Here is a 21,533-nt window from a genome sequence, read left to right as displayed (position 1 = left end):
GGAACAGATACATAATTTTCTTCCAATAGCTATCTTTTTTTGGTCACTGGAAATATGTTGGGCTTTCCTTCAACAGACCAGGAAGGTCAAGAGATATGTTCCAGAGACCTCTTTGTGGAGCCTTAATGCAGAGCTCATGTAGATACTTGCAAATGTAAGGTAAGGACCCTCTCAGGACTGATAAGGGGCCCGGAGAGGCTCCTTTTTTTTTTTTTTTTAAGCATTATTATTATTATTTAAAACATGTATTGATTTGCATACATTATTTTATTTTATTTTAAATTTATTTATTTTATTTATTTATTTTTGGCTGTGCTGGGTTTTAGTTGCTGCGCTCGGGCTTTCTCTAGTTGCGGCAAGCAGGGGCTACTCTTTGTTGCATTGCGCGGGCTTCTCATTGCGGTGGCTTCTCTTGTTGCGGAGCACGGGCTCTAGGCACGTGGGCTTCAGTAGTTGTGGCACACAGGCTCAGTAGTTGTGGCACGCGGGCTCTAGAGCGCAGGCTCAATAGCTGTGGTGCACGGGCTTAGCTGCTCCACGGCATGTGGGATCTTCCCGGACCACGGCTCGAACTCATGTCCCCTGCATTGGCAGGCTGATTCTTAACCACTGCGCCACCAGGGAAGCCCCCGGAGAGGCTCTTACAGCCTATCCCTCCCTGCTTCATTACTGCTTCCTCATACTGTTAGCCAGCAAGCTAAGTCATGGACACAGTTAAATTCCTTCACTGGTTTCATTGTCCTAGTAACTCCGGCTAGCAACTATATTCCCCTACATTTTCTTTTTAAAAGAGATGAGTAGATGTATAAAATAAATAAGCTACAAGGACATATTGTATAACACATGGAATATAGCCAATATCTTATGATAACTATAAATGGAATATAACCTTTAAAAATTGTAAATCACTATGTTATACATTTGAAACATATATAATATTGTACTTCAACTATACCTCAAAAAAATCAGGTAAAAAAAGAACTTCAATGCCTTACCTTGTCTAACAAATTAAGTATAAATATCCATATGTATACTGAAAAGCCTTCATAGTTCCTAGGCAAACCTGATTTTCCCATACCACATTATAGTTAAATATAATTATAATATTTAGTATATATATTTAATACTAATATTGACTATATATTTAACTACATAATACATGTATACATTGCTATAAAAATATCTAGTTGTAAATATAGTCTAGCTATAAAAATTGGGAACAATTTCCATTGTAATTATTTAGCACTTAACTTATGATTGTCCCTCCTCAGCAATCATCATGTATCCCCAGGAATGTTTTCAAATTGAGAGACTAATCTACAAACTGTTTTCAAAGTAATAACATTTTTATGATACTAAGTGTAATAGTCAATGAGGAAGAAATAATGTTTTGCCTCATTAAAAAATAAAGAATAAATGAAAGATATGAGTAGAGCCTACAACTTCATAAGCCGGAATTTTTTTTTTTGGATTTTCGCTTTTTGGGGGAAATGACAGCTTGGCTTGTTTTCTCTGACTTTTCAGTGGTCCTGTGGGGCTCAAAGAACCTCTTGCTGGAGGCCCATTTCAACATACCTCCGATCTGTAGGGTACAGTTCCACAGTGACCACATCAAGAGAGTTCCAGGCCGAGATGGTCAACCCATTGTACAGACACAGCATGCCTATCATCATGGATTCGCTGGTGCCAAACCAAAGGAAGAAACAGCTGATCCCTGAAAGCACCATAGAGCCACCTGCCAACGAAGCAGACAAGGCTGGGATGTTTCCTGTCATCTTAGTAGAGCAAGGACCCTCGGGTCTTTGAGATCTCACAGCAAAACTGAATCCCAAGAGGAAGCCACAGCCTGGGTTCATAAAGCTCAGGTACAAGTGTGTTTATAAGGTTTGCCTCTCTAACTACCTTCTGAACACAGCAAGCATGAACTACACATCATCAATCACTCAGCTATGTAAGTAGAAAAATAGACATTAGTCACACATAATTAGTTTTTCAGTCTGTTAACTCACAGAAGCTGTTCAAATGAGATGTAATTAGACATATTTTACTAAAATTTAGTCCTAATGAAAGGTCTTAAGGGATTTCTCCTCATCTCTGTGGGATGCAAATCCTAGGGGGGTAGGGAGTACAGCAGGAGACAGGCTCCCTCTAGATTGCAACGGCAGCTCTTGTATTTTACATGAAACCAAGCACATACCTAGCATCGTTAAGCGCCCGATTCTGTCCATTAGGAGAGCAGACACGATGTTCCCTGGCAACACTGCCAGTGTCCCCAGGAAGTTGACAAAATAAATCCAGTAGGCACCATAGTCATCTTCAAAGGTAATGCGGCATCCTGTCTTGTTGTGCAAAAATGTGCAGTTTTGAAATTCGCAGTTAATGAATTTATATGGCTCAAAATCTGTGGACACAAAGAATGACAACTTATACTAGTGCATGAGAGTTGCACACCGAAAGCCTGCCGAAAATTCAGAAAAAAATCATGGTATTGTAAGCTCCTTGAGGGCTTCAGGGCCTGGCCAAAGCACAGGATCTAGTCTAGGACCCCACGTTACGAAGTAGCTGAAGGAAGGAATACTTCTGTTGAATAAAGGAATAAACTAAAGAGTCCAGTTATCCTCTGATTTCTTATGGTTGGTCATTGTTAATTACATGATTGCTTACTCCTTTATGATGTTACTTTGTTCTAATTATCATGTTACATAAGGACTATCATTAGAGTACTAAAGCTTCCATTACAAAAATAATTTGTTTCAAAATGTGTATGAATCGGCCTTACTACTGCCATTTTATAGGGCTCTGAGGCAGTGAGAAGGAACAGGACTTTCCTTGGGTCCCTGAGGCTGAATTTATAAGAGAAGGCTCAGGTGGAGGAACCCACCGAGGAACCTGAGTCAGCCTCATTGGAAGGTCACCAGCATTCGCTGCTGATTTTTTTTTTTCTTGAACTTGGATCTAGCCAAAAGGGGTTACAGATGATGCTGGGCTCTGCTAAAAGGCAGTGAGAATCAAAACGGCTGTCGTCCTCTCTGAACAAGATGTGCCTAAAAAGCTGGTCTTCTGAGGCTGAATGGGTTGGAAGACACTGAGAGCACTGTTTAAACAAACGCCGAGGCCCCTGACTCCACTCTCACTTGCAGCTACGCAGAGCTGGCTCCTGTCTGATCACCAAGAAGGCAGGACTGGCAACAGGGTGGAGCTGACCCTCCTGCCAGTGTCGGGCTGTTAGTCTGGACTCATGGGACAGACGGACCAATGTGTGTTGGTGGCAAGGCCTGGGCTTTGCAATCAGATGAGCCTGGGCTCCAATGGCAGCTGTTCCTCGTTCTACAACTGTGGCCAAATTACTGCATCGTTCTAAGCCTCAGCTATTGTGAAAATTAAACAAGATAATGAGTGTCTAATAACCTGAGGTAGGAACCAGCACATAGTAGGTGTTCAATCAATGTTTGTTGCCCTTCCTCTTTTTCCCTGGGGAGTTTTCCAGGCTCCATTAAATGGACTGGACTAAAAGACTGTATCCGACTGAGCATGTTTCGTCCATCTCTGCAGATTTGTAGTTCAGGCATGCTCACTTAAGCTAACACCAGATTTTGAAATCAGGATTATCAAAACAAACAAACCACAGGTTAATTCTTTGCTTTAAAAATTATTCACCAGAGGATTTTGTATTTCCAACTCTGAACTCAGCAAGCTCCAGCTGCATTAAATGTGACAAAGACAGTCAATACAAGCTCAACTTTGATCCGACCTGATGGAGGGAGTCCGTTCATTTGTACTTCAACCTTCACTTCCCCCTTAAGCCTATGCCCACGCCTATCACCAAATGAGTATCACGATTCTGCCAAGAACTAGGGCCTGTGAAGAGGCCCCAGGCAGGGTTAAGTGGCACACCTACCTGTGTTGTTAAAAACAGTATTAATAAACATGCAGTTCTTGAAGTAGGTGTTGACTGAAGTCACATCCTCAAAGGTGCAGTTCTTAAAAACCGAATCTTTGAAAGTTATGGATTTGAGACTGATCCCTTCGAATCTGCCCAACACACAAAAAGATTCATATTGATGATTGTGTCTATCAGAGTTGAAAGCTAAGTCAAACAGATTTAGAGATGTGAGGTCCCACTATGGACTCTCTTAATTATAAAGGACATTGGCTTCTGGATTTTCTAAGCTCCTAGCTTTTCCCCTTTTTCCTCAGGCGGCCTGTCCTTTGGCTATCTCATTGCTCACCAATATTACTTTCTACCAGAAGAAGAGATGGCATTCAAAATAACTTCATTTAGCTTTTGGCAATGTTGGTAAAAGTTTTTGTAGGGTATATAGTTGAAGGTATTGAGTTTGGAGATTACCTGTGGCTATTGATTCTTTATTTTTCAACCTTATCCTCTTGTTCCTTCACACATGCCTTTATTTGAAAATTCTCTATTTGGGGTTAATAGCTCTAACTTGAGGATGTGCTTCCATGCTCACTTTTAATGAAAGTCTATTTCCCAAGCTAAAAACCCAAAGCTTCTTCATTCTAGTGTAGGCACTTCCAATTATCTTGAAGAGAGGATGGGAGAATCATTTATGTGAGAAATGATTGTCTTGGGGGTCAAGAAACTCATAGCTTACAGTCATTTCCAAGAATATTTTTTTTCTCATCGCTAAGAGGTACCAAGTAGAACGACCATAGCCCTGCTTATTTTTGGAAATGCGTAGAATGATGAAACTTGCTCAGATCCATTTTTGGGTGATGTGAAGGGGAAGGGGGAGATGATAATAGTCACAATGATCCTAACATCTTAGAAGAGTCTATGGCTCAGATAGTCAGTGTTGATAAGGACTCTTGGGAGACATGGATACATATTCATCATTGTGTCTCGGTAATTTATTAAGAGACTATGAATGTATACTTAGCCAGTCACCGAGAGGAAAATGCTTATTCACCTGGGGAAGAAGTTATTACACCAAATACCACTCTTATGAGAGCAGAAAGGGACTGATCCTCCTAGGCAAGTGAGCTGACTTAAAAGCAATTCACTATCGAGTACCTTGAAAATCATACTCACCCTAATGTCGGACTGCATTTGTCCGCTCAAAATGCACTAAGCGCCTATGAGACCAACCTCCTCAAAAAACAATCTTATTTCAACCCTTACTCTAGGAGTCCAGAGTAAAACCATCTAAGCCATAAATCTATCTACTAAAGGAGGGTAAAGAATGGCACATTTTAAGAAAATCACTAATTTTCTGAAGTGAAACTGAATTTAGAAAGGGGAAACAATTTTTTTTTTAATGGATACTATATGCACAGAGTACACATGGTGCAAAATTCAAAATGTTGAAAAAGGAAAAGGTAAGTCTTTTGTCTCCCATCCTCAAGCCACCTAGTTCTTTTTCCCAGGGATAACCACTATTGTCAGTTTCTCGTATGCTCTTCCAGAAGCATTCTGTATACAGAGTGCTAGCAAACAGGACACTATTCTACACCTTGCTTTGTTCTCCTCAGAGTCTACTTCGGAGGTCATTCCTTATCAGTATATAAAGAATCGCCACTTTAGAATGCTGAAGAGGAAAACTATTTTAAAAAAATGAGTTAGCTAGTGGTATTTCAAATTTCCCTGAAAGACAAAAAAAACCAATTTCTATCGCCTTCTAAAATAAACGTATATGTTTTAGAAGGATTTTAATACTATTAAAACTATTAATCATTACATTGCCAAAGTAAAAAATTTCTCCGTGATGACTGAATATCCAGCTTAGAACTTTTTATTAGAAATATGATTGTCAGAGGCACAAACATATTAGAAATTTCTAATGGAGTAACAATAACTTTTAAGTAATTAAGTCTATTTTCATGCTAGAATTATAGAGCACTTGACTCTAAGGTTTCTGCGGAGAAGCAAGTACAGATTCAAGTCACTATTTTCTGTGGGAGAGTGAAGGTCATCCTATATGGATTAGGCCTCTCACTGAATTGCTGATCCAAACAATTATCTCCGGGTTGGTAACTCTCCTTTTCATTACACAAATCATAAGCATCCCACAGAATTATTTTTCATCTTTCCAAACTAGTTTTTGCCCAGGGAAACTTTGATCATTTATTTTTTTAGAGTTCAATTTTGAAACTGGGAGAATTTCCTAAGAATGATGTAAACCAACAGGAACTCATACCAGCAATTATTTGCTCAGATAACAAATAATGGGTAGAAATGAGGACCCTGTCTACCCCTTTCCCTCTCTGAAAAAATAAACCACAACCACCTTTGGAGTCACTTCTCTCTCCTCATCAAGAGGCGTTTCAGACTCCATACTCAAAAATGTCCTTTGCTAACTTATTCCATATTTTCAAAGCTCTTAACTTTGGGGAATCATTCCTATTTTCTAATTGAAACTTTTCCTGATACAACTTAACCCCAATTCTTGATTCAGCATAGTGGAGAAGGAAGGAAATCTGAAAAGTGGTCCTCTTTTCCAGAGACAGAAAACAGGCATGAGATTACAGGTCAGGTTTCCTCTCTGAGTTAAATAATGCTATAACCTATCTTATTTTCTCATAATCTTCACTCTTCTCTTGCATAACTTATTTTGCTTGCTTTCCAAGGCCTCTCTGAATTTTCTTTTCACACCAGTCAATCCCATTTCTTTATAAATATGAAGCAGCTCAGTTTCAGAAGTAGTTATAACTGATAACTGATATACGTGTACCTTTTCTTTAAAGGCCATTTGGAAGTATTTAAATTCAGTCTGAAAATGACTACATGTACAAACTAAAAAAAACTATTCATATTTTAGTGCCGTGAAGGCTAATAAGAAATACATTTTTGAGACCAGGTAGGAAATGAAATGATTTAAAAGTTTCTGGACCTGCCATTGTCCCATTCCAGTCCAGTAACAATCTTATTTGCCGTCGTAAAGTTAGTAGTTAAATTTGAAAATTTTCCTGTCGGGTCATCTACATCTTTCAACACATTCGACTGCAGATGTTTAATGACATCAGGGAACCAAATGGATAATCCGTAGTACCTGCAAAGACAAAGAAATGTGAGTTTGTAAAGGTGCCGACACCCTAGCGGCCATGACCATCTCCCTGTCATTTTCAGAGAGGTAGTGGTTTCTGGAGAAGCACTGCTGATTAGGACCCGCCCCCTGTAGCATTATGAACCATCAAACAGTAATCTCACTGGCCCCTCCTCATCACAAGTCTGCAACAATCACGCTAGAGGGATAGCCTGGGTTTCCCTGGAGAACCCCAGGTCTGTAATTCCTGAACCCTTCCTTTGGGAAGAGACATGCATAAGAACCCCATCCTACACCAGCACGTGGCATCCTGGCCCTGATGTTTTTCTCATCCCCCTAGGCTGCACTGAAGAACCCCATCTCCTAGTCTGGAGCTACAAACTCCTGGGGTCCCCAGACTGTGAGGGCCCTTAAAGAATGACCTCTTTATTAATGGACAATCTTTCTTGGTTCCTACACTACTATGGTACTGCTAGCCTGGGGGCAGAGCCCACGCTCAAAGAAGTTCAAGGCTGGGAAAAAGGCCATTTAAGTTATTCATTGGAAAAGCCAGGTTACTGCCCACTTTCTGCCTCTTGCCTCTAGTGTGTTATTCTAACAGCTTACAGCTCAGTCATACTGCTATGATCTTCATAACAGCAGCCACTAACCACATGTGGCTACTGAGCAGTTAAATGTGACCAGTCTGAATGAGATGTGCCATGAGTATGAAACACCAGATTTGAATACTTATGGGAAAAAAATGTAAAATAAAGTTGCTAATCATTTCATATTGATTAAATGTCAGAATGATAATATTTTGGACAAAATGAGTAAAATAAAATGTTATTAAATTTTGTTTCACCTGTTTCCTTTTCTTTTTTTTTTCTTTAAGTGTGGCTGCCAGAACATTTAAAATGACACATGTGGCTGACATCATATTTTTACCAGACAATGCTGCTCTAAACTGGTGGTTCCCACCCAAAGCAGGGTCCCTGGGCCAGCAGCATCAACATCACCAGGGAACTTGTTAGAAATGCAGACTCTCAGGCCTCATCCAGACCTGCTGAATCAGAAACTGTGGGATGGAGTCCTTCGTGTAACTCTTCTGATGCACACTCAAGTCTGAGAACCACTGCTCTAGCTTATCCCTAGTTACACTGAGCTATACAGGGAAAGAAGTGGTTATGAGCATAACTTTGCAGGTAGACATGCTAGGTTTGAATCCTGGCCTTGCCACTTACCAGCTGTGTGATCTTGGGCAAGTTATAAAAGCCTCAGTTATCCCCCCATCTCTAATATCGGAATGATGATAGTACCCACCTTCCTGGGTAGTTGCTTGGATTAAATGGAATGCCAAGTACCTAGCACATAGCGAGTGCTCAAAAGACAAAGCTGTTTGTTTTTTTTTATACATTTATTTATTTTATTTATTTATTTTTGGCTGCGTTGGGGCTGCGTTGGATCTTCGTTGCTGTGCGTGGGCTTTCTCTAGTTGAGTCGAGCGGGGACTACTCTTCGTTGCGGTGCGCGGGCTTCTCATTGCGGTGGCTTCTCTTGTTGCAGAGCATGGGCTCTAGGCGCGTGGGCTCAGTAGTTGTGGCTCACGGGCTCTAGAGCGCAGGCTCAGTAGTTGTGGTGCACGGGCTTAGTTGCTCCGCAGCATGTGGGATCTTCCCGGACCAGGGCTCGAACATGTGTCCCCTGCATTGGCAGGTGGATTCTTAACCACTGTGCCATGAGGGAAGCCCCATAGTAGGCATTTAATACTCGTTAATTTTCAGCCCTCTCTTCCTTCATAGATCAATGGTTTTTTTAGAACTTGAGTGGGAGTTACTTTACATGTTCTAAGTCAACCCTGTCAATTTAGAAATAAGGAACTAAAACTTGGTAGTGTCCCCAAGTCACACAGTAGAACAACCCCTACCTTCCTGGTCTCTCCCTTTACTACAACTCACAGCACTGGGAAAGGCTAGTCATCTGCCATCACTCACTGGTTTTCATTTAGGGATGTTAAGACATGGAACTTGCAGCATAAATATTGGGCTCTACCAGAGCCTACTGACCTGAAAGTGTAGGGTATTATCTACCTGCCTTTAAAAAACAATAAATTAGGCAAAAATCGAGTTGTATACACATATTCTAAAGTGAGTATGTCAACCATTTGCAACTAAAATTCTGAAATGTTCTCCCTACCTCCTCTTTTCTTAGAACACATAGATGGTGGTTTTATTCATTCGATGACAACAATTTATTGAGCACTTATTATGTGCCAGGGCCATATATCCGTGAGCAAAACAGTTTAAAATCCCTGTTCTCACGGAGCTTCCAGAGGAGGAAGACAGAGCTTTCTTTATTCTTTAAAGAATGGAAAAGCTTTTTGTCTATTAGAAGATGATAGAAGGTACGATGGGGAATAATAAAGCTGAGAAGGGGACCGGGAGTACTGAGGGGCTGCAGTTTTTAAAAAGGTGCTTCGGGAGGTATCATTGAGAAGGTGACACACCAGGAAAGACCCAAAGGAGGAGAGGAAATGATCCAGGCCATGTCTGGGGGCAGGACTAAGGCCCGAGATGGAACATGTTCAAGAAAGTTCTGACACATTTGAGGAAGAGCAAAGAGGCCGGTGGGCTGGGGCCGCGCCAGTGAGGAGAAGAGGGTGGAGAAATCATGGGGGCAACCATTCACGGGCTTATCGAACTTTCCAGACACTGTTGGTTTTGCCACCCCCGCTTTATGACAGCATAAATTAAATGACTGGGTGATAAAAACTGTAATTGCCAGCAAATGGAAAATGAAAAAAAAAATTCTTTCGTAGAGGTTAACAGCATCAAACAGTATAAGAAAAAAAGCAGCGTGGTTGGGAGTTACACTGTGGAAATTTAAAGATTTCACTCACCAAGAATTTAGGTATCACTTACCCAAAGGACAGCGTGAACCAAACAATCGTAAGCTTTATGGTATTGTCCTTGACTGGGTAGGTGAAACAGCTCATAAAAGTCAACCAAATCTGTGAAATATTAGAGAGTTAGTTTCCTTAGGCAGTTACCTAGTCAACCGCATTTCCCAACCCCCTCCAACAAATTATAAAAAATGTTGAGTTTTCTTTGGGCTGGATTCATTTGAACTTACAATGTAACAGCTAAAGGCTATAGGAAACCAAATTTTTGGTTTCTGGAATTTTTATTTATCAGCTTCCAATGGACAAAGTAACTCAAGACATCAGTGTACCCCATCACTGCCAGGACTCCTTGCCTAATACCTTCCCTCCCCAAAGAGGGAATGTCTTGGTAACCCCGCTAATCCCAAGGGGATCCTATTACCTGGTCCTACTCTAGGAATCGGGTGTCCTGGGCAGAAGGGGGAAGAACCCCATTCATGGGACAGATTCAGTCAATCCTGTTTCTGACTAACCTCAAGTACCAAGTTGGCCAGCAAGTCAGGACGGGCTTGTTACTTACCCCATACAGTTCTGTGCGGATCCGAACAAAACACCTCCTGTACCATGTTCCTGTGTCACTCTCGATTTCGATCAGCTCATCTATTTGTCTTGGGGTTTTGATTCTGTTTACCTGTAACGAGCAACAGAAGGCAAAGTGTTGAGTTCTCTTCTCTGAAGTTGGTGGAGTCCAGGCTTACAATTTGTTTTTAAAGGAGTGAAAGCTGACTCCAGCAAAAAGGAAGCAGGTATTTGATACACAAGCAGGTATCCATACATATATAAGACCACTGGTGCAAGTACACAGACTCAAAAAACTGAATAAAGAATGAACAGGGAAAAAAAAGAACAAATGGGAGGGAATACCATAAAGAAGAGGGGGAAGAGTAAGTAGTAATGGAATAATATGAAAACAAAATACCCTTCTCTGAATCACTAGTAAAAAGGCACACATTAGGGGGTTGGGGAGGCATGGATTGGGATTTTGGGATTAGTAGAAGCAAACTATTATATAGAGAATGGATAAACAACAAGCTCCTACTGTATAGCACAGGGAACTATATTCAATATCCTGTGATAAACTGTAATGGAAAAGAATATGAAAAAGAATGAATATACATGTATAACTGAATCACTTTGCTGTACGGTAGAAAGTAACACAAGATTGTAAATCAACTGTACTTCAATAAAATAAATTTTTTTAAAAAGGCATACATTAGCAGAGTAAACATCCAGATAGATTCACTTCTGGATTAAGAATTACTTTGCTTAGACTAAAATGATTGAACACACTTTTCTTTGGAATCTACTTATTTGATGAATTTGGCCCCTAAACATAGTTCTTAAAGCTTTCCCATCAAACTTCCATTCTTAGAGCATCCCTGTGACCCTTGCTTCCTTCTCCCACAGCCCCTGACACTGCCTGGTCAGCAAGTACCCGCAGGTGACCATGAGGTGAGGTCCAGTGAATGAGTTTCAATTACAAGCCTCAACACGGACTCTTCAAGGTTAGAAGGGGAAGAAATGATGGAGGATCAGCCTGAAGCTGTATCCATGACTTAAACTAGCCTCCTTTTGCTAAGGAAAAGAACGAAGAGTCAGGAGAAGCAATGCTTCCAACACAGAGAATGAAGCCTGAAAAGAGAGAGAGAAAAAAAAAAAAGCATGGTTCCTTTGAGGACCTGCCCCATCTGACCCCGTTAGTCAACATCTACCTGCTTTTGATACACCTGAGAGAGGACACAGGAATGTGTACACATGTTATCCCTGACAGGGATAACTTCTGAACAGATCTTTCTGGAGAGTCTGCCAACATCCAAAGGAGCACTTCTATCATGAGACTCCAGGTGCCAAGACTGGCTTCTGACAGAGGTGATTTGGGGACCCTTGGGATCTTTCAAATTACACCAGGTGGGCAGTAGCCTCTTCATGCCTATGTAAACAAAGATGTCCATATTTATGACAATAATGTCTGAGTTAATGTCTGGGGTTCCAAATAGAGTCAGCTCCAAATCATCCATGTAGGCATTATTTTGTGATATTCCAGAATTCCTTTTTTTAAATCACAGGGGTATTCTTCTTCTTATTCTTCTTTTTTTTTTTGTATTGAATGAAAGATTCATTAAATTCTATAGTGCTTTACAATTTTCAAAAGTTTCACACAAATGATTTCATATAATCCCATAATAACCTTTTTCTTTCTCCTACCCCTATACTGCCCCTCCTCCTTTAACTCTCCCCACTGGTAACCACTAGTTTGTTCTCTGTAGCTGTGAGTCTGTTTCTGTTTTGCTATATTCAATAGCTTGTTGTATTTTTTAGATTCCACATATAAGTGATATCATACAGTATTTGTCTTTCTCTGACTTATTTCACTTAGCATAATGCCCTCCAAGTCCATCCATGTTGCTGCAAATGGCAAAATTTCATTCTTTTTTATGGCTGAGTAATATTCCATTATATATACATACCACATCTTCTTTATCCATTCATTTGTTGATGGACACTTAGGTTTCTTCCATACCTTGGCAATTGTAAATAATGCTGCTATAAACACTGGGGTGTATGTATCTTTTCAAATTAGTGTGTTTGGTTTTTTTGGATATATACCCAGTAGTGGAATTGCTGGATCATATGGTAGTTCTATTTTTAGTTTTTTGAGGTAACTCCATACTATTTTCTACATCGGCTACACCAATTTACATTCCTACCAGCAGTGTACGAGGGTTCCCTTTTCTCCACATCCTCGCCAACATTTGTTATTTGTATTCTTTTTGATGATAGCCATTCTGACTTGACATATTACTTTTGGGAGGCTTCTTCTCCACTCATCAGTGTTTGTGCATTCTTTCATTGGCACCCATGGGGAGCCAGGCCTGGCACTAGACCCTGGAGGTGCAAACATAAAACATCACACCGTCCAAGCAATTACCATACAAATTAGAAAGTACTCTAATGGAAATCTATATCAGATGGGAGAGACATATTGTACAGAACACCTAAGTTGACCTGAGAGTGAGAGAAAAGCCTTCATGGACTGTGGAATTTGAGTTGGAGCTTATGGGAAAGTATGTCATTTGCCATGTGTGTCAACTACTTGAAGGGAATTCCAAGTGGGAGGAATATCACGTGTAAATGTCCAGAGGTGTGAGAGAAAAGAGTGTACTGGAAACTACATAGCATTTGCTATTCCTGAAGAATAGTGCAAGGGCAGAGGGCAGTGAGTAAGGAGGGCTGAACCAAATCAGTGGCAGGAAGGGTGGAAAGGTAAGAGACAATAATGAGAGATATTTAGGATGGAGGATAATAGGACACAGTGATTTCTTGGACATACTGGAGATAAAGGAAAGAAAGAAATAGGATAGTTTTCAGGGTTCTGGTCTGGGTGGTGCTGGTGGTACTTGCTGATAGAATTTTGGACAAGGAAGAGGTTTGGAAACTCTTAAGGTGAGAAGTTCAGATTTAGAAATTCAGAATTTGAAGGGCCTATGGTACATAGGAGTATGGCCACAAAGCCCTTCAACATGCACGTCTGGAGCTCAGGAGATTTGTCCATTAGGAGAGAGACATCTAGGAAGTAGCTGAGATAAGCTAAGGAGAGTGAGTAGGGTTAAAAGGGAAGTTAGCTGCAAATAAAGCCCTGAAAAACAATATTTAAAGTAGGCACATAGGAAGAAAAGCTTAAAAAGGAGAGAAGGAAGGCATGTGAATTCACTGTATTGTATCAATAGATATAACAAGGAAAAAGACAAATGTGTCACGGTGGAATCATGTAATGACTTGGAAAGTTACATATAAATGACTTTGAGATTACCCATTCTTTTAGAGTGTTCCCACCTTATTCCCACTTAAACTTTATACAGTAATATTAATGTGGACGACCATGAGTGAACTTGGTAACTCAGACCTTCTGGAAGAAAAAGCAGGTTAGCAGGGCAATGAGGCCCTACAGAGACACCTTCTCAGAAGTCCTGGATAAAGGGTTTATCCTCATCTAGCTGAGAAGGGTTAGGGACACCGAGTATCTAAATGACATCTCAAGATTCGTCTTGCCTTATGATCCTTTAATTTAAAAATATTCTTGGGGCTTCCCTGGTGACGCAGTGGTTAAGAATCCGCCTGCCAATGCAGGAGACACGGGTTTGAGCCCTGGTCCGGGAAGATCCCACATGCTGCGGAGCAACTAAGCCCGTGAGCCACAACTACTGAGCCTGTGTTCTAGAGCCCACGAGCCACAACTACTGAAGCCCGCGCACCTAGAGCCCGTACTCTGCAACAAGAGAAGCCACCGCAATGAGAAGCCCGCGCACCGCAACAAAGAGTAGCCTCCTCTCACTACAACTAGAGAAAGCCTGCACATAGCAACAAAGACCCAACACAGCCAAAAAAATAAATCAATAAAATAAATCAATTTAAAATAAATAAATAAATAAATTTATTAAAAAAAAAATTCTTGGACTTCCCTGGTGGTTCAATGGTTAAGACTCCGCGCTTCCACTGCAGGGTGCGCGGGTTTGATCTCTGGTCAGGGAACTAAGATCCCGCATGCCGTGGGATTCGGCCAAAAAAAAAAAAAAATTCTTCCTTTATTGTTAATCTACTCAAAAGAAGGGCCTACTCAAAGGCTCCCAGGGCCTCAGTGGAGGACATCCATTATTGATCTTCATTTCTCCATTACACTGCAGAAAAAATTTTTATTAATTGAGAATCTGTGATAATTTGAACAGAGGCTAGACTGAAGTCTATCTTCACACTATGAAAAATCCATTTCCTATTAAAAAATGAAATGAATAAATAAGATTTCAGGGGACTGTTTAATCAGGAACTATTTTACTTATTTAAGAACTATAATTGATATTATTTATAAGACACTGAAGATCTTGCTTATATCCCCTTTAAACCTATTTTAGACAAAACATTTTTTGTCTATGCTGCCTATATCAAAGGATTTAAAAACCACTGTTCTTTTTTATTTTGGTGGAGGTGCTGGGGAAAAAAACCATTGTTCTTTCCAAAAAATTCCATGCATCCAATTTTCATTAGTTTAGACTAGTTTTCCCGTTGAGAGTAAATTTTGTAACTAGAGGATGGAAGAACATTCCATGCAGAGGGAACAGTACATACAACAGCAGCGCGGCAGGCATAGGTAAAACGGCAAGTATGAAAGACGAGCGGCTAGTGCGGTGAGAACAGTTTACAACCAGGCCTTTTCAGAAAAGGTTTCTCGACCTCTGGTGTGGAGGATTCACTGAGAAGCAGTACTCACCGTGAAGACTTTCTCAGGCTGACCCCGTGCTCTCATGTTTGTGTCATGAATTAACTTCAGAATCATCCAGGCTTCATCATGTTTTCCAACCTAAGAAATATGAGTAGACAGTGAAGGGTCAGGAGGTGAAACACACATACTCCCTGAGTTTCCAATAACCATGTGGTATTGTCAGATCCAATTGGGTGTTAACGGTGCAAATGCATTTAGGTTTGTCCCATTGGAACACACAGGCTACTTGGATATCCTTGAGTGCATCAGCAGCTCAAGAGATGTGCCTCTAACTAGACATAGCACCTCTGGATAGTAAGGTTCATTTATAAAACAAGAAGCCACATTCTCTTCGTTGAGGGAAATGACTTGCTTGAGGAGGAACATTAGTGCTTTCTGGCCACGAGGCAGCTTTTTCACATGCTGGTTGTCGAAAGCATGACCCCATGAAACTAAACCCTCCATGGTTCCGTAGTAGGAAGGAAAAATGTACCACCGAAGAGGCAAACATACTTTCTTAGAATTAGAAGGGACTCGTTCCACTGTATGCGGTTTCTTTGCGTATTTGTAATGATGAGCGTTACCTCCAACAAGAACCGTGGGCTTTCAGGCATGAACGTGAGGGCCACCACTGAGGAGACACAGGGGAGGGCGCAGACGATGATGAACACACGCCAACTATGAAACTCGTAGGCGGACCCCATGTTGAAGCTCCATCCTGGAAAAGGAAGACAGGAGGGGTGAGGAGAGCCCTCTCCAGACTGCCTGCTGGGACAGCGAGGCCCCCACGTCACTGTGAGTGTCCATACCTCAAATTGATTCATACTCAAATCTTACCACCCCCAGAAGAATGAGCTGATATGGGCATTAGCCACAGTGACCAGTTCAGCTTGAAGACGGCCAACAGCAGTGCTGGGAAGAAAAATGCTTGGAATCAAAGGGGTCTGCACCTACGGATGCGGTGTATTTCTGAACAACCAAACTCCAAAGGCCAAGGTAAGTGAATTTGGGACAGTGCTTTTTCCAGCAGACCCCTGGGCTGGGTATCTTCTGTCTGCTCCTCCAGATCACTCTGTACTCTTGTCTCTGCTGTGTGCCAGGAAATGGCCCTCTATGGACCATACCAACTGGCCCCCTTGCCCACCAGCTTCCAGTGGGTTTGAATAAAGGAAGCACCGGCAGGAGAACAGAGGGTGGCAGCAGGGTGCAGGATATTTATTCCCCTTGCTTCCCTTCTCCCCTCCTCCTGGCTGCGTGGAGGTTTGACAGTGGGTGTGCTCTTCCCTGGAAGCTTCTCGTGAAACCACAGCTCTTATCAGGTTCTGGCAATCCCTATCTCTCCCTGCCCTTTGAGGCATAAGTGGGTACAGGATGCCCTTCTGCTACTAGCTCCGAGGTACTTTATTATTCTGTACTGGTTTCTCTTAACTGTTCCCATGTAGCTCTTTTCAGCGACCCCCTCTGAGGGTGTCACTGGTTTCCTGCCAGCATGCTGACCAGTGCAATGATTAAGAACTGGCATTTGCCAACCCTTCCACACGCACATGCCATACACTAGATCAAGAGAATTTTAAATTTCTAAACAGTTTTTTATTATAATATAATGAAAACAAGCAAATGGGATACCGATGGAAATCTCTCAAGAACTAAAAGAAAACCAATATTTGAATGAATGTAAAATGGTTGAAAGCAAAATTCCACCATGATTCTAAAGGAGAAAGAATGAAGCATATCAAATCTAATTGGAAACAGAGAAGAGATTTATGGAGGCATAGATTAATTATGTGAGGCAAAATTCTAATTTTTTCAATGCTTGGTATTTAGAAGGCTGCTGTGAGCAAAAGTCAGATAGTCTACATTCCATCCCTGGGAGAGTAGTATAATCATTCACTGTTTGCACAGGAGCCAAGTGAGATTCTGGAGGTGACATGAGTTCCTCAAGGCCACACAGCTGAAGTTATACACCAGAATCTTCTCCACCGGGATTTGAGGCAGAATCTTATACCACACATGTCCGCATGTCTATGCTTACTCAAACACAGACTTTGTTGATAAATCATATAAACACCTACATCATATAAACATGCTACATCAATCTTAGATTCATAAGCATTTTCTGGGAATTTAATACCTGAGGACTATGTGGAATGCTAAATTAACTACAACATAAACTTTAGGAGGGGATGTCTACTCTCAATGTTTTATGTAGCAGAAGTTCAAACGTCTCAAATATCCAAAACACAGAGGAAATCATATGATGGAACTAAGAAAACATACCTTGTTCACTTCACATTTGATCTAAGAGCTTCATATAAAGGAATTCTTTTTTAAAAGCGCTGGAGCCAACAGAAACTGATCCCCACCTACGTATCTGAGCTCATCTTCTGCGGGTCCCCTCCTTCACTTGGGCCATCCCACCGACCTGCTTCAAGTTCTCTGAATACACAAAGCTTAATTCCATTTTAGGGGCTTTGCCTTATTTCCTAGGAAGCCCAGCCATGCACTGAAAGGATGGAGGTTGTATGTCAGCCAGCCTTTCTATGAGTTTTGAAGTGAGAGGATTTTTCAGTATTTCTTGTTCTCAAAGGAGTCCCCTCAGGGTCTTTGCATTTGACGTTTTCCCTGCCCGGACTGCTCTGCCTGAGTATTTGCATACGTGCATGCCTCCTTTATACTTTCCAGGTCTCAGTTTAAGGTCATCTCTTCAGAGAGGCCCGAACACCCAAGCCCACTCTTATCATCAAGACCTGCTTTATTGTCTCCACAGCACTTACTGCTATCTAAAGCTGTGAATTCATTGATTTGTTTACTTGTTTACTGTCTATGCCTTTCCACACCATGAAAGCAGGAATTCTGCTTTTGTTACTCATCAATATAACCCCAGTGCCTATAGCAAGTCCTGGTCTATAGGAAGTGTTCTTTAAATGTTTGTTAAATGCACGCGCGCACACACACACACACACACACACAAGCATATCCTTTTGTGTTTACATGTGTACATGAACATGTACAGAATCGCTGCAGGCTACTTTTGTTTTGACATTTTCTCTGAATCCACACTAAACAGCAAAACAACTTTGATTTACTTTTTCAAATTAAATTTGCAATTTGTATACAGTAAAATTGATTATTAGTTTTTAAGTTACATTGTTCTATGAGTTTGATAAATGTACAGAGTCATGTAACCACCATCACAATCAGGATACAGACTGTTCCATCACCCCGAAACATTCCTTCCTGCTGCCCCTTCGGAGTCAACCCCTCCTCTATGCCTAACCCCTGGCAATCACTGGTCTGTTCTCTGTCTCTATAGTTTTGCCTTTCCACAATGTCATATAAATGGATTTATATTGTACGCAGCTTTTAAAATCTGGCTTCTCACACTTCGCATAATGCATTCATGCAGACTGCCGCACATTTTAATAGTTTGTTCCTTTTCATTGCTGAGTAGCATTTCATTGTGTGGATATTTCATTTGTTTACCCACTCATCAGCTGAAGGACAGCTGGAATTTTTCCATTTTTAGGGGATTATAAATAAAGCTGTTATAAACACTTCAGACAGGTTTTTGTGTATCCCAAAGTTTGCCCTTTCTCTTGGGTAAATACCTAGGACTGGGTAAATTGAGTCATTTAATAAGTATATGTTTAGCTTTATAAGAAACTGCAAACTATTTTCCACAGTGGCTGTACCATTTTGCCCCTCTACCACCTACCACTAGTACATGAGAGTTCTAGCTTCTTCACACACTTCCCACCACCTTTTTGCCAGTTCTTTTTTTTTTGGTTAAATTTTGGCCTTCTATAGGTGTGTAGTGGTATCTCACCAAGGTTTTAATTTGCACTTCCCTAATGCCTAGTGATACCTTAATTTACTTTCTGCTCATTCATTCATACTTTTATTGAGTGCTTCTCTGTGCCACAGTGCTGAGATGTAGAGGCTAACACTTACTTCCCACCCTCAAGGAGTTAAAATACAGAAGAAGAGGCAGATGTGTTAACAGACATGATAAATAGTATGACTCATGCTAGAACAGGTTCTAAAGGAAGTGTAGAGGGAGTACAGAAGGGGTGGAAGTACCTACCCCAAGGAGTCTTCTCTTAAGAGCCCTTGATAAATTTCTTGTCTGATTCGGGTCCATGAAAACAGAGACCAAATTCGTAAATTTCTAACATCCAAGTTTGAGATACAGTTCAAATCAGTACTAAAGAAATAGAAGAGACCAGCCAGCACTGACTGTGCCATGCCTGATCCCCAACTCTCTCCTACTATATTACAGCTATTTGACTTGAAGAGAGAAAGGAGAGCCCTAGAGGCAGGAGGGAGTCCTAGAAAAGAAGTTCAACCCTACTCCCCTTTTAGGATATGCCCTGGGACGGGAGGGGCGGTATGGAGAGAGACTGATGGATGATATCCTGTGGCCTGAATGAGGGGTAGACACAGTGAGGGTCTTAAGAAATGACCCTGCAGATGCTTTGTAAAACTAAAATACCATTACCTAGATTAAAAATGAATGATAAGAATGACGGAGTGAAACAATGACTGCCATAACTACTCGGTGGTGAATTCTCAGGACCCCTCCTCCCCAGCTCCATTTCAAGATGAGTTACATTTGCATTTGAGAGTGACACAAAGCCCAAACCACAAACATCAGGAAGTGGGGAGACATGAGCATGGAGTGAAGGACTAGAATGTGATACAAGCCACATGCAACTGGGAAAGCGGTTGTTGCTTTAGGATATTCACCCGCACTTAGTAAAATGGATTCTCTTCTTCATGTTGGCACCATGCCTTTTTTGTCTTTAAAAAAAAAAAAGATTCTTGCGTAGACAGTGGTTCTAATTGTCCTTTGGGCTTTGTTTAAAATACCCATTAAAATATCATACTGAGGGATTTATCTAAACATAATGTACATTCCAGGCAAGGAATGACCTCAATTAGGGTATTACAGAAAGTGGTGACTGCACGGCGCTAATCAGCGTGGCACTAATAAGAGTGTTATGTGTCTTGCATGATAATCAAGGCCATTTACCAGGCTCAAGCTGATGTGCTCTGAATGCAGAAACCAGATGCTTCCCCAGCTGCCTGACTGTCTGAAATCTTTCAAGGTGCCAAGGCAGAAGTGTGGGACGCATGGAGAAGAATGCTGGCTTTCATGTTCTTTTCTGGGCTCTGTCCCTGAAGCACTGGTGAATTGGCACCTACTCTATTGATCTATATTTGATTGCTAGTTATATGATATTTTCAATGACCCGGTTCCTTGGTAGAAGGCATATTTTAGGTACAAGATGCAAATGTCCTAAAACATTAGTATTATTAATTAATATTAATAAAAAATAAATACTATAGGTGAGATCAGTTTTCAATAGCTAAAACATAAATCACCTATATTTATGTGTCAGTGGTCTTCACTCACAAGGCACATAGCCAACTAAAATTCTCTTTGGAAAAGTGGCTCCAAATCCATTTTCTCAAGTGGCCAGCAAGCTTAGGAAGGGAACAATGATCAGATGAATTTCTGCTTTTATTCCCATAGAAATAAAATGTTATCCCCTCAACCTGTCACTGGTTTAAAATATAAATACTATCTAATCAGCATGAAACATTAATCCTCAGCTAGAAGCTCAGGTTGTCACACATCTAGTATTATCTGTGGCGCCATAAGATTTAACCAGGTGCAGCTGGACAGTCCTTGTGGCCAATATCAGCAGACATTTTTCACCTTCTTCTCATTTGTTAAAAAAAGGGGGGGGGGAAAGCAAGGGTGAAGAGACTAGGTAAATAAACTATGGTACAGCCATGCTATAGAAGACAGTGTAACTATTGGCAAAAAAATGAGGTAGATTTTTCTGAACTGATTTGGAAACTGTCCAAGTTACATGCTCAGTGAGAAAAAAAACTCTTTTCAAACCAATGTAAATAGTAGTGATTTCATTTTTATATACACATAAGCTATATCATTATATCTAGAAAACAAGTGGGAGGAAAAGATACTCAACTATTTTACATGGTTATTCAAGGTAGGGAGTGGGAGCTATTAGGGGCCTTTCGCTTTGGCATTATTTAATTTTTGAGTTTTGTATCACCTTGTATTACCTTTTACTCAGAGGGGGGAAAAACCTTTTCAAAGAGTTGCAAGCCTTTGATTTTTCTGAAATGTAAGGTCTGATGGGAAAAGAGAGGAGATAAGGAAACTGGAATGATAACTGTGACAGTATTTAGCATCCATACAATTTTCAGAACTAAACTAACGTTGTTAATTCTGACTCTGAAGAATCTAAACCTTGACACTACAGGGCTCATTTATGGAGAGCAGTGAGGAAGTGCCTCGGTGTCTCTGGGTGGGAAAGAAAATGAT

The 21,533-nt window shown here is 40.9% G+C and overlaps 1 protein-coding gene across 1 annotated transcript in view; it reads right to left on the bottom strand.

Moving 5' to 3' along the window:
- The window catches only part of SV2C (synaptic vesicle glycoprotein 2C), a 235,499-nt gene that overhangs the window by 16,845 nt on the left and 197,121 nt on the right, over positions 1 to 21,533 (bottom strand). The window contains exons 5-12 of the mRNA XM_061189374.1: positions 15,760 to 15,893; positions 15,185 to 15,274; positions 10,442 to 10,552; positions 9,902 to 9,990; positions 6,849 to 7,007; positions 3,899 to 4,032; positions 2,198 to 2,401; positions 1,576 to 1,735 (exon numbers count right to left, since the gene is read on the bottom strand). Coding sequence (XP_061045357.1) covers positions 1,576 to 1,735; positions 2,198 to 2,401; positions 3,899 to 4,032; positions 6,849 to 7,007; positions 9,902 to 9,990; positions 10,442 to 10,552; positions 15,185 to 15,274; positions 15,760 to 15,893 — 1,081 coding nt within the window. The remainder of the gene's footprint in view (positions 1 to 1,575; positions 1,736 to 2,197; positions 2,402 to 3,898; positions 4,033 to 6,848; positions 7,008 to 9,901; positions 9,991 to 10,441; positions 10,553 to 15,184; positions 15,275 to 15,759; positions 15,894 to 21,533) is intronic.

Source organism: Eubalaena glacialis, chromosome 4, assembly GCF_028564815.1.
Source record: "Eubalaena glacialis isolate mEubGla1 chromosome 4, mEubGla1.1.hap2.+ XY, whole genome shotgun sequence".
NCBI lineage: Eukaryota > Metazoa > Chordata > Mammalia > Artiodactyla > Balaenidae > Eubalaena > Eubalaena glacialis.
This window is presented reverse-complemented; position numbering and strand designations above follow the sequence as displayed.